Raw genomic sequence first — 17,229 nt, 5'->3', positions numbered from 1 at the left:
TTGTTGCAATTTTGTATTATTAGGGTATAAGATAATGTGTTAGAATTGAATCACTGTCAGAAGAGTCTTTCCATCTCTCTCACATAAATACTTAATTTGTTGCAATTCCAGGAGGTGATTCAGGATCTAATTCAGTAAACATTTCTTAGTGATATGCTTAATGCATGTCATGGGCAATGTGGAAATGACTGTCTTCTTCTGTATTTTAGCTAGATCTTGCAAACCTTGTAAGAGTGGAGGCGAGAGTTAGTACTCATCTTAAAAATGTCCAAACAAACATATTCTTTGAGAGGTACTTTTGCTGATTCATTTAATTATCTGGCTCTCGTGAATTTGTCTATACTGAGCTAGAATGCAGAAGTAACAATAGGGTGCATCAGTTGCATGGAGAAATATTACCTGAATGAGATGGAGAAACCTGGAAAGAATTTCCTGGTTCATTAATGCCAGGTTTAAAAAAAAAGTCATGATTCTCAATATGCAGAAGAGATTGCAGCCTGATTATTGCAGATTGTATACATCTTAAGTTTCCCATTCCAATTTGAATGCAACGAGTCATTTTTCACTATCTTGGGAAACTGTTTTATTAATGTTGATGTGTGCTATGAAACAACTGCACTGACACATTTCATCAGCGAATCTTGTGCAGTGAATCCAAATCAGTAGATCAAGTGGATCAAATTCAGTGGGTCTAGCCCACTGAATTTTGGAGGGTGGAAGTGGAATTTAAATCTGCCATKGCACCTCAATTCTGCAGATGAACCCTGTTTCTAGGTATGAACCAAAATACGACTGTAGATCAAAACACTGTTGGAATGGTGTGATGAAATTCTCATGCTACTGGTCTGGGTCCRTTTTGTCCACAAACGATGGCATGGTTTGTGAGGCTTATGAAAATGCCTTATGCGAAAGGTGAATATGTATGCTGATCACTCACTTTCACTGAATGCAGTTAAGAATTAGTGCCAGTGTGGTCTCAGGTTTTTGCGACTACATATCTAGCTGTGTTTGGGAGCCAGCTTTTATAAATGAAGGACAAAAAGCAAATGGAAGACTACTGTCTAAAAGAGTTTATTCAAACCAGTTAGCCCCTTTTTCTTTGTGAATTATTCATGAACACATTCAGAGTCTGTGTTCATTATAGGACTTAGCTGACAAATGGTTTATGCAAACATATAACAGCCTAAGGATTTCATGAAAACTCTTGGAGAGTGTGCTGTTACAGATTTTCTATTCTCAGTGTGTGATCCGTTACCTGATCTTGCCTGTGCTCCCTGAGGTGGAAGATTTCCAACCTGAGGAAGAGTTTCTATACATGAATAGACATGACGCTTTCTCTTTTTCTAACAGTCCTGCAAACTTGCATAGTAGTAAGGTGATTGAAAGAGTGTGAGATGATGTGTAGCACAGTAGCCATTCTTATTCAAACTAAGGTATTTTACGACATTTGTTCAATTCTTCTCTGTCTCTTAAAGATATTCTCTCGTATTTTAATTATTAGGAGACTGGGCTATTCTAACCCTTTGCTGCTATAGTTATCTGATAAACCAGATAATGAATTTTGCATTTGCCCTCTCTGAGTATTTGGTTTTACTCTTGTTTTTCATTCTCTTTGCTTGCTTTACAATTAAATTCAGGAGTGCCATTTTTAATGTATTGACCTTTAAAAAGTTCAAGTGTTTAAAACATTTTTGAAGCATTTCTTCCCTGCCATCTTTAACCCAACGTGATCTTTTGTTAAAATAGGTTTTAGCTGGGCATTTGTATTTTACATGTCACTAGAAAAGCTGTAATTATTCATTCCATCTTACCACTTTGCAATTGTTTGGCTACTGCTGCTTTTTACAAACATACTGTTTTGGGGCCTATGAATTTTTTTTACAGTTACATTCAGTGAGTCTCCTCTTGTGTCAAAATCTGACTTCTGTGATGGGTATTGTCCAAGGTGCATAGATTTTTTTTTCCTGTCTGAGAACAAAGCTTTAAAAACAGAAATTTAAGTAAAGCATGTTCATCTCTGACTCATTAAAAGCTCAGCATTTTCACTCTCTGTTGGCTGAGTTGTGACCTGAGCTCAATAATATCACTCTTTGTATAATGAACAGGAGGATCAGAACTTGTCCCTCAAGCAGAGGGATCAGGAGCACTTTACAGAAGCTTAATAGGTGCTAAGGTGTTCTTCATCTTTTCCTGTCGTCCTTTACACAAGGCAATACGTTGTATTTGGTGATGTGTCTGGCTCTTAGATTTCAAATAATGGCTTTGTTGCTTCCTAGCGGAGGGAGAACAGCAGCTGAAAACCAGATTTTACATTCAGTCTTTCAGACACACCAGGTAATAACAGTGTTTTTTGCTTTGCCTTCTCCGAAGCTGGCCCTCTCTCTTCCTGGATGGGCACTCACCCCACTAGCTTGCATCTTCAGTAGATTTGCATCCCTTTTGTGGGCTGGGCACTAGAGAGTAAAATGGGAGCCTTAACTGTGTCCTGCCAAGTGGGCAGGCAAGGATGTGATGGAGAGAGGAGTGGGAGAGGCGATGCCCTAGCAAAGAAGTGTATTCTGCCACTTCCTTGGGGAAAGTTTGCCAAGGACTGTCTCATGCCTTAGTGATTTCTCCTTTAGAGTTTGCCCCATGGAAGCCTTTCATGGCATCTCCAAGTTTGTACAGTGCAGCTCTGCTCTTCCACAGACTTCCATGGCAATGTTTAGGCCAGAGGACTGGGCAACAGAGTGATAGGAAAATGAGTAATGGAGACCATGCCTTTGGTCACTTCTGTTGTGCTTAATCTGCTACTGTTTTTCTTAATTACCCCCCTGGTCCTGCACTGTATTGCATCTGCTCCCATTTACTGTACCATTTCTCTTTTCAAGCATTTGATCAGCACTTTTTCCATAGAGTGAGGACTTTCATCATGTGACTAGAGGTTTTTTTTAGTTGCTGAGGTTTTCTTAAAGTGTTGTATGACGTTCTTGACTGTTGGGAACCCCGGCAATTGTTAAAACTTCTCCATGGCCAGAGTGTTTGTGAGTTGTGAAGGCAGGAATGAGATCCGGATCATGCCCTGACTGTGTGATAGAATAAGCCACATGTAGTAGGGTTCTAGCCAGCATCCCCAAACTGGGAGCCTACTTTTGAGTTTCTTATCGGTACTTGGAGAGCTGTCTTGCAAGTGTTGAATGAGTAGAATGCGCTTTGGCCAAAACAAACTGAAAGGAAACAGAAAAACCCCAGCCAACTTGAATTACTTGAACATGCTAATAGAGTTGGCAATAATTGGCTCTGCAGTAGAATTACTGCCTCTCCTGTTCTTCGCTAGAGAGATTTGGTTGATAAAAGGAGGGTGATAATTTGGAAATTGGAGTATTAACGTGGGACTTAAAATACAAATGCAAAAAATTTTACTAACCCACAGGCTTCTTCTCTCACCCTGGCAAGTCTATTAGACTAGAATTCATTTCACTTAAATTTAGCTGCCCAAAAGATTAGCATTTATTTGAAGCTAGGAATCTAATCTCCTTCCAGAGTGAGTAGAAAGAGACAGACACCTCCAAAGGGCAGATCTTACCTACTGTGGGCTCACTCACTTTAATCTGTCTTGGGATGGTTAATTGTATTTTTTTAGGTGTATTTTTCCATAGATCATTGATGGATCATAGGTAAGTAGTTTAGACTGAGCCTGCCCTCCCATAGTGCATAATATTAGGCAGGATTCCTCCCACTGTCAACAACTCTATATAGTAGAGATAACACTGAAATTAGCAGGATAAAAAGGTAATAAAGAATATGATGTTTTCAAGTATTACAGCAATGGGGGAGGATTTAGTTAACTTAGATATCTAGTTAGCTTACTCCCTCTCCCCAGTAAATCACTCCATCAGAAGCAGCTAAGCATCTACAGTGCAATATTCACTTGGCTCAGAGGGCTAGGAGGAAAGGTAACGGAAAGCATTTAATGTGACGGGGGAATTTCCAAGGGAGCTGCTGCAATAGCATGAAGTGTCAGTGCATATTGGAGAAAACAGGGAAGAGCACTGGAGACAGTTTAGAGAATAAGCAGAGAATTTGGGTCAAAGTTTAACTTAGAGGTAATGACCCTCTACGTCTGCCCAGATTTACAGCAGTATGTGTGAGGAACAGATTAAATAGCTCTGTCCAGTTAAAAAGCACACTACTGTGACAGTTGCAATCCCTTTTTATGAGGCTATTAAAAGTTTATGGTCTTTCACAGGCTACATGAGGGCAATAAAATTATGCCGTCTCGTTCTAATGGGCAAAGACTGTGACATGAATGGGAAATGGTAGGAATGCAACACCCTTTTTCCCCCTGACATGTACAACAGGATTAAACTCTTCTGGTCTGCCTTGAACGCCATGTTACGACGCCCTGAAAAACAGAGGAAGAAATTATATGTGATTACATGTGGTACTTGCTATTCACTAACAGCACGAGGTTACACAGTGCTCTGACTCCCTTATAGACGTTTGTGTAAAAACTAACCACATCCAGAGCCCTCAATAGCTCTGAAATGATTTTTATTTATTTATTATTATTATATATATTTTTTTACATTTAGAAACAGGCCTTGCACAGTTTTTAGGCTCACCTGTGGAGTGAGTGGGTGAGTGACCAGGCTAGATTTTGGATATGGAAGAAATTCTTATGTCTAACATAGTAACCTAGTTAAATCCAGGTTCTTCTGGGCCCAGTGTCCTTGAGAATAACATCACGGCATCAGGTTCTCCAAAAAATAAATTGTTGCTCTGAAATTCATTTTAATCATGTTACTCACTGTTAAGGTGATTTCTCTACTTGACCAATTATAATTAAAACATGTATTTTAAAAAATATGCAATCAAAGCAAATCTCTATAGGTAACATATGTTTATGTTTGTGTGGAATTCCCAAGATTTTAGGAATTGTTGAAATCTGTTGTCCATCTTTAGATTGTGCTTCTGGTAGCAATCAGCATGTGGTATTTCAGGGAAGTCCAGTAAACTTACCCGATAAATAGGCATGGAAATATGCTAGCCACTGTAGCATACACCTTCCCCAGTGCATTCCTTTTCCCTAAATAAGTTCTGGGATTATGCCCTAATTCAAAGATTAAATAGTAAAGTTCTTTTCTGTGTCCCAGCACTCCACATGAAGAAGTGTCATACTGACTTTCCCCCCTATTCTCTTTCCGAGATATCAGTGCAGACAGGCAGATGTTAGGACAGTTTTAACCCTAGTGTGGCAGTAAGGCGTATGTTCCAGCAAAGGAGGGTAGATTTCAAATTTTGTGTGCAAAGTGGCTTTTCAGAGTTTCAGTAAGTATTGCTTAAGTGGAGTTACTCAGCAAAGAGTTGTGACCAAACCAGCTTCCACATCGAATTTCAGGCATGGTAGCCCCAAAAAAATGAATAAAATCTATTATCAAACCAGCTATAACAGGTATATGTAGGACATCTGGTCATCTTGATGTGAGAGGCAGCAGCTGAACTTTTAACTGGAGTATTCAGTCCTTAATGTCTCTTCTTCCAAAGGGAATCTAGACTTGGGACAGAACTTAGATGAGAGCTATTCTTAGGTTAGGCCTGATATAGAACGTTCTTTGCCATGAATTTAAAGTGTAATTCTGCATGAATATTTATTCACTGCCTTTTTTCAGTAGCGATCCTAGTATAGAAGGTGCACAGTCAATTCACACCATTACTCTGCACACGTGTCCCAGACTCGTAATGTTTTGCAAGTATTTATAGCACTACCAAGTCCAACTTCTGTCTCACAAGAAAGATACCCCTAAACCTGTTCTATACTGTGGGGAAAACAGAGTTCAAAGAGGAAGAGGTTTATTTCCTAAAATTATACAGGAAATCTACTGTAAATCCAGAATAGGGACACACAGACCTTACTTCCCTGTTTTGTGTTTTGGTTTTGGGGTAATTCTTCCTATATGTTCAGAGGAAGTGTCTCGGTTCCATTTCTAAACAAATACTTATGTTTATTACTCTCACGTTATGATACTTACTTTACCTACATAGCGGCATTTGGACTGTCATCATGGATAAATGAGACTCATGATACCTTCTTTCCCTCAAACTTCTCTATTCTTTCTTCAGGAAAGAAGCTATTTCTAACCTCTCTTGCCTCCACATCTAGACTACTCTATTGAGTAGTCTCAATAGCTAATCTCGATAGCTCCCTGATGACATATTACTTTGCTRTTTTCTCTTCTGCAAATGGTGTGCTTGAGACTTTGTTTGCATTTACACAGATAGCTTTTCCTAAAGTTGCTACACATTCTCATCCCACATTGAGATTATCCACGATTAAGTCCCAAGTCTGGTATTTCCTTTTTCACATATCCCCTAATATTTATAAGATGCTGCTTATAGGCATTTTGGTTTAAACCAAAAGGTTTAAACTGTCCATGAACAGAGTGCATTCCTAGATACATGCTTCAGAATAGCTTCAGAATTGCCATCTAAGTGACCCTAAAAGTAACTGTCAGAGCACTTTTGCTGGTTGTTCTCCAGGATGTTATTGGCTTGAGCGACCTGTTTCAAGTCTCATTCTTTTTATATTGTTGACATTAGAAATTATTTTGGATGGGAGAGACACCTGCTTATCAGCACTAAAGTTACATTCTTATGCAAAAATGTTGTTGTTTTCTATTCCTCCCCTTAATTTTTCAATTATTTTGTCAGTTCATAAAAATTAAGCAAAGTAATTTTGGGGCAAAAATGTTTGCTTGCACATTTCTGAAAGATACTGTCTTAGAAGAATTCATGTTCTTGGGCAATTGTTGAGGATTTAATCTTATACATCCTTTTCTTTGTCTATAAATGATTTAAAAATGACTTTGTTTTGGAATCTTTTGCATATCCGCCTGATCTCATATTACTTACTGGTTGGGAGCTATTGTTTGCCATGGAACTAGTCTATTGTGCCATTCCATGTGGACAAAACTGGTATCAAAATTTGCCATAGATTATTATCTGGTATTTTCTGTTAACCGATTTTGAAATTTAGCTTAGATTTTATTGTTCCTGTAGTTATCTCCTGTTACATGGCACACACCATCTATTAGAAGAGAGATTTCTTAGAAAGTTGCAGGATCAGAGCTTAGAATTTTTCTTGCAAGTATTTCTGTATGTCGACAGAAAATTTTAAAACAGAGATACGTTTTGGGGAGGCTTTTTGTTTTCACTGTAACTTGCACTGTTTTTTATTGGTTTTATTTCATAGCACTTGCATTTCATTGGAGTGTCTTTGCATCTAGGACCACTCACCAGGGGCTGAGTTGTGAATTACTGTGACGGCTCATTTGTTGTTCTGCGCAGGCCAACCCGTGTGTTAAATTGTATTAATTTGATGCCATTTCCTACAGTGCTTGTGGCAAGAGCTTGGTTCATAGTTCTCAGTCCAAGGTCCCTCTCCAGCCAGGATATAAGCTGCTACTCCATTGTTTTATCCCTTTGTGTATAAACTGTCTGTGACCAGCCGTTAAATATAAACTGTTCAAAAGTGAATACAAATTTCATAGTTTGCCATGGGAAAAGAAAAACATCAGCTTTCTCTTATTTTACCTGTGAGTACTGAGCATTCCTGATGACCAAGAAGCACTTTGGGAGTGTTCTGTGACCTTCTCAAGCAACATATCAAAGAAAGGGATTTTTTTTAAGTGTCATTTTCACTACATGTGACACTTCAGTGGCAAAATTGAGGTTGTCAGGCAGTGTGGCTTTTCTCTTATCTTTTCTCTTGTTTTGGCCAGTGCGAATCCAGATGTTGTGTGTAACCTCTGTGGTGGTCTGCCACAGGTTTTTTAATGATCTGTTACAGGATTTGTTCTTTTGCTGTATGTCAGTGATGCACATCTGTTATCTCTCAAAAGAAGTTTGCAGCTCTGCTTTGTACATGGTACACAGATATTTTCTCTAGTCAGCTATATCTATCCAGTTATAGCTGATTAATTATGGAAGCTGAACACAGCTTCTGCAGCAATCTTTGTTAGTGTCAGTGAGAAGTAGTAGTTATAGAAGAAAGAAGCATTTGTTGTCTTTTTTTTCCCTTTCCAAACCAAAGTAAAGCTTTCTCCAACTTGTCATTTTCCATATGTGCAAGCTGTTCAGTGGTCTGTGCGTAGCCAAGTAATCCGGACTCCTGCTGCATGGTATCCTTACAGTCAGACTGCTCAGGAACAGCTCAGACCACAGTTTCTTTGGTGGAAGCTCTGGGCAGAATTTTCCAAAAGCCTCTGCAAAGAATCTGAGGAATGAATGGGCACCGAGGCATCTCTTCCTCCATCCCCATAGTGGGACCGTACCCAACGCACTGTGGACTCCCTATACTGGGGTAAATGCAGAGCCCTTGCTGCTTTCCTCTGTAGCTAGAGAGTTTTTGGACCTCGGGTGTGAGCATGCCTGTATACTTAGGTTTGCACTACAAAAATAAATAAATAAATAGTATCAGTAACATAACCTAACTCGTAGCAAAACACAAAGGAATTTTTATATGAACCTTTTATGGGGATTTAAGCCATTTAACAGATTGTTTAACCTCACACCATTAATTTTTATAGCTTCCATTGCTTCCGGTATTTATCTATTGCTAACTCTATCATTGCCTTGTACGACACTTCATAACTACCAATCCAGACTCTGTGATTCTGGGAATAGCTGCAGAATCAAGCATTGCTCCAGCCAAGCCTCTCAAAGCAGCGAGTCCCAAGATCTTCACCGTGTTGGCCCTAGCTCTGCAGAGTCACGGACAGAGAGGGCAGAATTTGTTCAAGTGGGAGCTCCATCTCATTCCTTTCCCTGTCTAACAGGAGCATCCAGCCCAACCCCTTTTGCTTTGGGAAAGCGAGAATACATCAGCCTCAATGTATGTTTTGCTTTTTTCACTAGTGAAAAGCTTTTCCTTCCGGGATGTTAGAAAGATAGTTTGTGAATCCAGTTATCTCTATTTGTTTGTCTGCTCATGTGAAGAACATTGCCTTTTTTTTTTTTTTTTCTTTTTTTAAGGAAAGGTTGTTAAATTATGTGAGATAACCCATGTCTATATTTTGTGTTTTTCTTTTATCAATTTTATTATGGTCAATGGATATTAAACATACTGCAGAATTATTTTAATAATCCATTTTGTAAAATGTAAAAAAGAACCATTGAAACAACAATGAATTATTTTAATATACACAAAAAATATATAATTCCTTCCTTCTCTTCCACATCCAAAAATAGATTCTGTTCTTTGTTATTGTTGCCAATTCATTGCTTACAAATCAATCTGATTTAGGGAGAAAATGGCTACCTTAGAATAAAGCTAGATGCTGCCACCCATAGGATTGATCCACACTCTGCTTTGATTTTATCCTAGTTCAGCTGTAGTTTTTCTGAATCCTGTGTAAATTAAACCATCTCTTAAAGTCTCAGTCAGGATGGGCTATATGAAGGATTTATAAGAATTTCTAAAATATAACTATTGTATYCTATGATAACTGTAGCCACATAGAAAATTAATAATGGTGAGGTCAGTCATTTTCTAAACCATTTTAGTTAGATGGGTAGCAAAATCATTTCTAGGGCAACCTTTGTAGCAAGTAAAGCAAAGACTAAAGTCAGGTGCCCATTTCACATGCAGGATCCAGGCACAGCAGCTGCTCTGTTTGCTCCATTGCGGTGGCAGCAGTTGCATTACAAACCTCTCCTCCTCCCTCTGGAAGCTGGTAAAAAAAAGCTAGTTAATAAAAACTGAGTAGTCAGCCTGAGGGGGTATTATCTGGATTGATAATAATGTATTAAGCTCTGTTGTTCCCATTAGCTTTAGTGAGGATCACAGGAAAACAACTTCGTTCCTGAAACTGTTGTGGTGTTCTCAGCTCAGCTTTATGCCTTGGAATCAGTGCCGTTATATAATAAAGACTTCCTTCCTTCCTTCCTTCCTTCCTTCCTTCCTTCCTTCCTTTCTTCCTTCCATCCATCGGGAAATTTCAATGGGAAAGCTTCACTGCGAGGCCACGTTCTGCACCTGGATTCACGGAGCGAGAGGCCTGGCCTGGCCTGGCCTGGCCRTGGAGCTCCATTGACCTATATTCTGCACAGGCTTTAGAGGTTATAGATCCTGCCTGTGTGAAGATGAGAGATTTATTCGTGTGATTATCTCACTGAATATTCGTTACCCTTCGCTCTCGTGTTCCTGCCAAGAGCCATGTTTTACAGCTCTGGGTTGTGCTACCTCACACGTAAGGCTCTGCAGCGTGAGCACCGATACAGCATTAGGACAAACTGAGCAGCTGCAGTTTCTGGCATCCTACAGTGTGTGAAGTGCGGCGTTCACTTGTTCACCCTGGACTGTCTTGAGAGCAAGCTAGGAGTTTGGTAACACATGGGATTATTCTGGACTCTCTCCCCAGAAAATGCCTTCGGAATGTGTTAATCTAGGAAATAATTACTGCTGCCTTTCTTACTGCCTTTTAACCAATTATGCCTGCTTAAGACATCGGCTGAAATAAATTAGAAGAGACATAAAWTGAAGGTTTTGTGATTTTGAGAAACGTGGCCAGGAATGTGTATTCGATCACTTGTTCCTTTTGGCTCCATAATTTGTGCGTTTGGGGATTAAAGCACGGAAGGAATATGTCCCTTCCTTTCTGGCTCAGAGAGAAATACCCARTTTTTCCTTGGAGGATGTAAAAAGAGTTGTCTTGCTTGTTTGGAACTATTTTACTCACCCAAAGCCAAGAGCCAGCTCCTGAGTGAAGCAGGCAGCCTCTGTAACTCTCCTGTAGATTCACAGGCCCCCGCGGTTTCTTAGCTTCACAAGTGCTCTCTGCTTTCCCTCAGTAGCAACTGCGTGCTGTTGGGTTCGCAGAGTGGCTGAGCCGTAGTCCATCAGGCTCAGCTGGAGGAACGGAGATTACTGCATCCCGCTGGTCAGTGGTGAGGGTCACCCACACTCCTTCATAGTGTTCAGCTTCCTGGTATCGTGATCAGCAGAAACATAGAGCCCTGTGGCAATTGCAGTGGCTTTGGCTGGATCCATCTGAAGCTTTAGGACTGGCTGGAATATGGGACAGAAGCAGGTTGTTAGGCTAATTAACAATACAGCTACATCACTTTTGGTCTCAAAGTTCTTATGTGGTTGTAACTTACCTTGCTGACACAGCCAAACCCGCAGGTGTCCCTGCTGAGCCCTGACACTCACTTTAAACTCATGGCACAGGTTTCAGCTTCCATCCACAGCCTGGGACACAGTGGCTTTCTCACACACCATGGCTCTTGGCCCATGCTGTGCCCTGACAAAGGCACTTTGTACGGAAACATGCATGCACCTTGGCACACCTTACGGCTGTGCAGCTCATCTCCAGCCCTCCACCTTGCAACAGTTTCAATTGTCCTGAATTTGAAGCTGTGGGAATTGTTAGCCCCAATGACCTTGACTCCAAATGAACAGCTCATATCGTTTGCTGTAGGTACGAGACTTGGCAATTCAGGACCTCACCTAATTCCCTTTTCTTTAGCCCCAACACAAAAGTCACACTAAGGGATCTTCTCTTGTTTTCTGTGGGTTTGTCCAGTCTAGCAATCATACAGTTTTCCTGTCCCACTATGTCACTGAGCTATTACTTTCTTAGTCATATCTGTAGCATGCAGATCCCTTAACGGACTGATCGTCTTAGAGTCCTGAGAGCAAATTCTCAGCTTTTTAGTGAGTCAGAAAACAGCTCGATATGTGTGTTCAGTAATGGAATGTGTTGAAAGGGACGCAAAGGCTGTGTGCCCAAGGTGAAAGTTAGTGGAAGTACTGATGAGCCAGTAAAGCCTTGTAGATTGTGTTTCCTTCTTCATTGGATATTAATATCTCAGATGCTGAAAGATCTCAGTAGAATGAAGAAGGAGAGATTCCTTTGCCTTTTTGGCTGCTGTATTTGGCAGCAAACATCAGGAGGGACAATGAATAGGCTGTTGTCCACTGAAAGCAGGTACTGAGGGTATGAGGAAGCTGTAGTTGCCTATGGCTCAGTAAATTTCAGGATCTGCAACTTCTGTGACATTGTCAGCAGCTAGAAAATAATAACAAAAAAACCCCTTTTTGGCCAAAGTAGAGTTACTTTGGGTCTTATTTCAAGTGCAAGGACTATGCTTGTTGTTTAAAAAAGGAACAGGGCAGAGTATTGTGATTTCTTTTACAGAAGCAATTTATCTCCAGAAATGTTAATTCCTTTAATATTCACGTGTTTCATGTGTTTTTGTATGTACAGGATGGATAACAAAGAGGGAGAGGAGAATTTAGCTTTACTTAAATGAATATTTGTAATTATTTGTTTATATAAAAGATAACCTGCTAGTTAATTTTGTTTCTCTTCTGCAGCCTCCTCCTCAGATATATGATAAACAGCTGGATGAAAGGGAACATACAATCGAAGAATGGAAAGGTAATCACAGCTTAGAATTATATGGAAAGTATTTCTGTGGCATATAAGCCACATCCCACTACCAAGTGCTGCTKTGTAAACCCAAAAGAATTCCTTTGACACTAAGAACATAGCCCTATAAGCTGGTACTTTGGTAGCAAATATAGAAGAAATATCCTGAGTGCCATCATTATCTGATTACACAGGTTAAAATTAACACAGGAGGTGCAGATTCCAGTACTTCATTGAAATCTAAGGATATCTTCTGAGAATAGGCTACTGTTCAGCAGCRCAGGATGTCAGGATTTTTCTCAAAGTAAACAACATTGTATTATTGTGCTGCTTCATTTCTAGATAGTGTAATATTAAACAATTAATCTATTCTAGTTTACCCTATTTGTCTCAGTGCAGCTCCAAAAAGGAGAGGAGGGTTAGTGAGGAGAGAGATCTTAGGCAAGCAGAGCTGTCAGACTCATGAGAACGAGGTAGGGCTGACCGAGTGAGCCTATGGGAGTGCTATGGCAAAGGTATGTTACCCTCCATTCCTTTCCAGTTGAAGAAAAGATACCAGAGCAGTATAAAAATTAATATAAAAAATCAAAGCCCAAACTGAATATTGCTATGAGTAGTACATGGACAAAAGTTGGTTTAATGTTTGTATTCTGTCATCACATAATTATCTGGAAAGGTTTCCCTACAGTCTCTTTAGTCTGTTTTAAAGAATGGTACATCTGGCCTATTTTATTTCAGTAGAATGTGTTGTGTAAGTGGTCAAACTCTTCCCATTGCATCTGTGGCTTCATTTTGGAGTGAGGTGTAATCTGACTCATCTTTTTTTTTTTTTCCAGCAGACTAAATACATTGTAGTAATAGCTACCTAAAAGCGCCAGACTTTTGAGTACAGACTGTTAATTTATTTGTAGAGAGAACGGCAGTGGAAACAAGGATAGGCAAAAGAGCAGGAAAGAGGGGGAAGATCAATTAGTGGAGGAGAAGACAGAACTCATTTACAGTTCATCGCATGTATTTTGAAATCACTGTTTGCGTTCCATGAATTTTTCTGTTTCTGATCACAGGCATTAGTTCCTGTTTGTAACTGTTCCAATTCTGTCTTGCAGAACTCATCTACAAAGAAGTTATGAATTCGGAAGAAAAGACTAAAAATGGCGTAGTAAAAGGACAGCCTTCTCCTTCAGGTACTCAGCCCCATTGAATAACCTCAATGCGTTTTGCACAGGGACAAAATGAGAATGGAGATAGCTGAACCCCTTGGGCTACACCAGCAGTTATGTATGCCAAGTTCAAAAGGTTTTATGCAATATAGTGATCATAATGGGTTGAGCTTGATTAACTGAATTCCAGTGTCATGTTAATACTTAAAAATTGATCTACATGCGAGGATGTTGAATGTGTTTGGGGTAATATGTTGTTACCGAGCTCGTGTTGTTAGAAGGGCCCTCTAGGYGTTGCCTTATTGGCATTATGGAAAGCACTCCATGGACTCCCTGAGTGTAAAATTAAGTCAGATGCATATGTTGTTAGGGCAACAGGTTAACTGTTCTGCTCTGTGCTGTGGTGATCAGACACGCAGGGCAGCTTGGATGTACCCCCGGAAAGCCCTAGTCACATGATCTGCTTCCCTTTATAGTCCCTTTTTCCCCTACCAAGTCCTTTCCCTTTACCATCCTCATGCTTTGCAAATAAGCCTCTGTTCACCCTTTCCTGTTGGCCCRAGTTTTGTTCGCTTTATACACTTACTTGGTATTTGAGACACGGCTACCCTGGTAATTTCTCTGGAGAGATCTATGGTTACACATTATATTCTTATGGATGGGGAGGCTTATTTCACACTTATTATTATAATGATTATTAGATGGATAGCAGGACTAATATTCTGCTAGTCTGTATGAGCAAAATTGTTGATATTAGCATATATCCATGGTTAACACAGAATTCTTCAAGCCTCATAAACATCATGTGATGGGACCTACTCTGGTAATTTATGCTTTCAGAAGTCTGATAATGTTAGAACAGCTTGATTATGAGTTTGGTTGACACTTCAGCAAGAAGGGAAATTTTTTTTCAAACGTGGACTCTTAAACTCCTGTCACAAAAACTCGCAAACAAGTTTTATCTGAGCAAAATTTACATCACGAGTCTTTCCGCAGAAATGCAAAGTGTGACTGCAGATACAAACGGATTCTTGTGAAGGTACACTTTAACTGGCAGACTTGAAGTGCCCAGGTTTTGAACATATCATCCCAGTTGTACTTATGGGTAGAACTTCTGCAGAGTCTTTCTGGAAACTATAATTGTTTAATTCAGTGTCTTCTACAAATTCTGTTTCAATGAGATGATACATTTTTGTGCATTCTCATATTTCACTTGCCACTGTGCCATATGAGCTAGCCTAGCATTTGAACAAGACTGCATCATTAGGAGCTGATGGGACAAAGGGAAACATGATGACAACGGAAAAAGTTAATACAGTGCTGGCTGGTGATATTAGAGCTTTAGCACTGCACCTGGAATTTAACTTYGATAAAATAAGATATGGAAAGCAATTCATTGTGTTCTTGCTGAGCAGCAAACCAAGTACAGAACATGCAAATTTAACTTACAGAAATATTGTGCCACCGTTGAAAATAAATCTGGGGCCTTGACAGGTATCTAATAAATCCACATTCTTTAATATCGCTACCCTACAGAATGGTGGTTACAATCTGATTTATGAGGCAATAGCATTGTAGTTGCTGTTTCAGGAATTAATTTGTGAAGACTACCCAGAGATTACCTTTATATAGTTCACATTCTGTTTTCCCATGTGAAAGACTTTTATTATTTATTTACAAACTTGCAATTTCTTAAGTGATTTTCTTTTACTGTTCCCCTTTGGTTTTATATTGTTAGGCACAAGCAAGTATAGCAACTGTTTAAATGTTGCTCTGAGAGGAGGTTATTAGGTGGCCCAGTAGCTTTCCCATTTTCTATGACTTTGTGCACTTAATTTACTTTTATTCACAGTATTGAAAGAATGACATAAAACAAATCACCAGTTGGAGCATGAGGGAGATGAGGGAGACTTTACCCCATAAAAGATATATATGCGCTTGTATTTCTAATTTAATAAATCAAACTACAGACTGGTCAGGGTTCGTGACTTTTCTAAGGAAGTAGTCTCAGATAGTCATGACGGGGTAGGAAGCATTTATAGACCACGCTTGATACCTGATCAGTAGTGAAGACCTGGTTTAATCCCTTCCTACCATAGTAAAAGAAAGTTGTGTAGTCTGGATCCTTCACCCATCACCATAGTTCTGTTGAATTCAGCAGACCGATAATGAGTTGCAAGGTGACAACACGAGTTGTGAGAGCTGCCTTCACTCACTGGGTAATGTTAATGCAAGAAATGAGAGGAACAAATTTCCACAGGAATCTGATTTGATTAGGTGCATATCATGGTTCCTATATTGAGCCCAAAACCACTTCTGTCCTGTTTTGAGGTCTTGGCGAGTTGAAGGTGCTATCTGTGGTATTGTCTCTGGGGAAATGCTTGTTTCCACTATTGTAACGTCATAAAAATATTGTTTATGCTGAGAGAATTCATGGTTGATTTAGCATGTGGAGATGAGCTCAATTTTCAGTACAAACAAATGCAATTTTGTTCAGAGTTGGTACGTCAGCCTTCCCATTTTACCCTTCTAGTCCCTGCTTTTTTGTTCCAGGAAGGCAATTCAGGTTTGCACATTTGCCAAATGTAAACATGTTTGTAGGTGAACCTTCACAGTTTCTTTTATCATGATAATCCAAGGATTCATATTCTTTTCAATTTCATTGTGAGAAGCAAGCCTGCAGTTGTGAATGTGGAGAAGCATCCTGTAGTCAGAATTCTTAGAGGGGATTTGATAGGTATTTTGCTTGTTAAAATTGCCCCAAACATTACCAAAATATGGCCTTAAAAGCTCCAGGTGTTCAACCCAGATTTGTTAGAATATAGGAGATAATATGGCCAAAGAAACCATACTACTACACAGCAAGGGCTTAAACTTTTTACAGCTTCCAGTGCTGAGCAGACTTGGCATGTGCCATCAGCATGTAGTAACTGAGCTATTAAACTTCCTATAGAGCAGAAATAATGCTGAGTTTTCCTCTGGAATAGCTGTTCTCAGATGCTTTGGGCTGGCGTAATGCTGTGGACACTGCTGGGAACTTGGTTAACTTTCTGTCGACAGCTAAGTAACTTGGGGGGAACACTGTTTGAGTCAGAGGCATATGAAGCAAGAGACAGATCTGTGAAGTTGTAAGAGAGGGAAGGCAATAGTCTGACCAGATATGAAGGTGCATGCTTCCTTCTTCCCTTCTGAACATAAAGCCGTTTCTCTTTGGTAAACAGAATTACCAGGCATAAAGCCTTAGTTGTCTAAGTAAGAAAAGCTGTAATGAACATACAGAAGAACTATGTGGCAGGACACTGAGAACTCAGGCAGGGCACTGAGTAGGATTGCAACCCTGGACTTGAGGAGAGCAAACTTTGGCCTCTTCAGGGACCTACTTGGAGGAATCCCATGGGTTAGGGCCCTAGAAGGAAGGGGGGTCCAAGAGAGCTGCTTAATATTCAAGGATCACTTCCTCCAAGCTCAAGAGCGGTGCATCCCTATGAGTAGGAAGTCAAGCAAAGGAGGTAGGAGACCTGCATGGATGAGCAAGGAGCTCCTGGCAAAACTCAAGCAGAAGAAGGAAGTCTACAGAAAGTGGAAAGGGGGACAGGCCACTTGGGAGGAATATAGGAACGTTGTCAGAGTATGCAGGGATGCGACAAGGAAGGCTA

At 39.9% G+C, this 17,229-nt stretch overlaps 1 protein-coding gene across 4 annotated transcripts in view; it reads left to right on the top strand.

Moving 5' to 3' along the window:
• MAPK10 (mitogen-activated protein kinase 10) overlaps nt 1-17,229 on the top strand; it is a 188,080-nt gene that overhangs the window by 162,349 nt on the left and 8,502 nt on the right. For all 4 annotated transcript variants that reach the window (XM_026068457.1, XM_026068460.1, XM_026068459.1 and 1 more), the window contains 2 exons: nt 12,359-12,422; nt 13,520-13,597. In XM_026068457.1, coding sequence (XP_025924242.1) covers nt 12,359-12,422; nt 13,520-13,597 — 142 coding nt within the window. The remainder of the gene's footprint in view (nt 1-12,358; nt 12,423-13,519; nt 13,598-17,229) is intronic.

Source organism: Apteryx rowi, unplaced genomic scaffold, assembly GCF_003343035.1.
Source record: "Apteryx rowi isolate R43461 unplaced genomic scaffold, aptRow1 scaffold_270, whole genome shotgun sequence".
Classification (NCBI taxonomy): Eukaryota; Metazoa; Chordata; class Aves; order Apterygiformes; family Apterygidae; genus Apteryx; species Apteryx rowi.
This window is presented reverse-complemented; position numbering and strand designations above follow the sequence as displayed.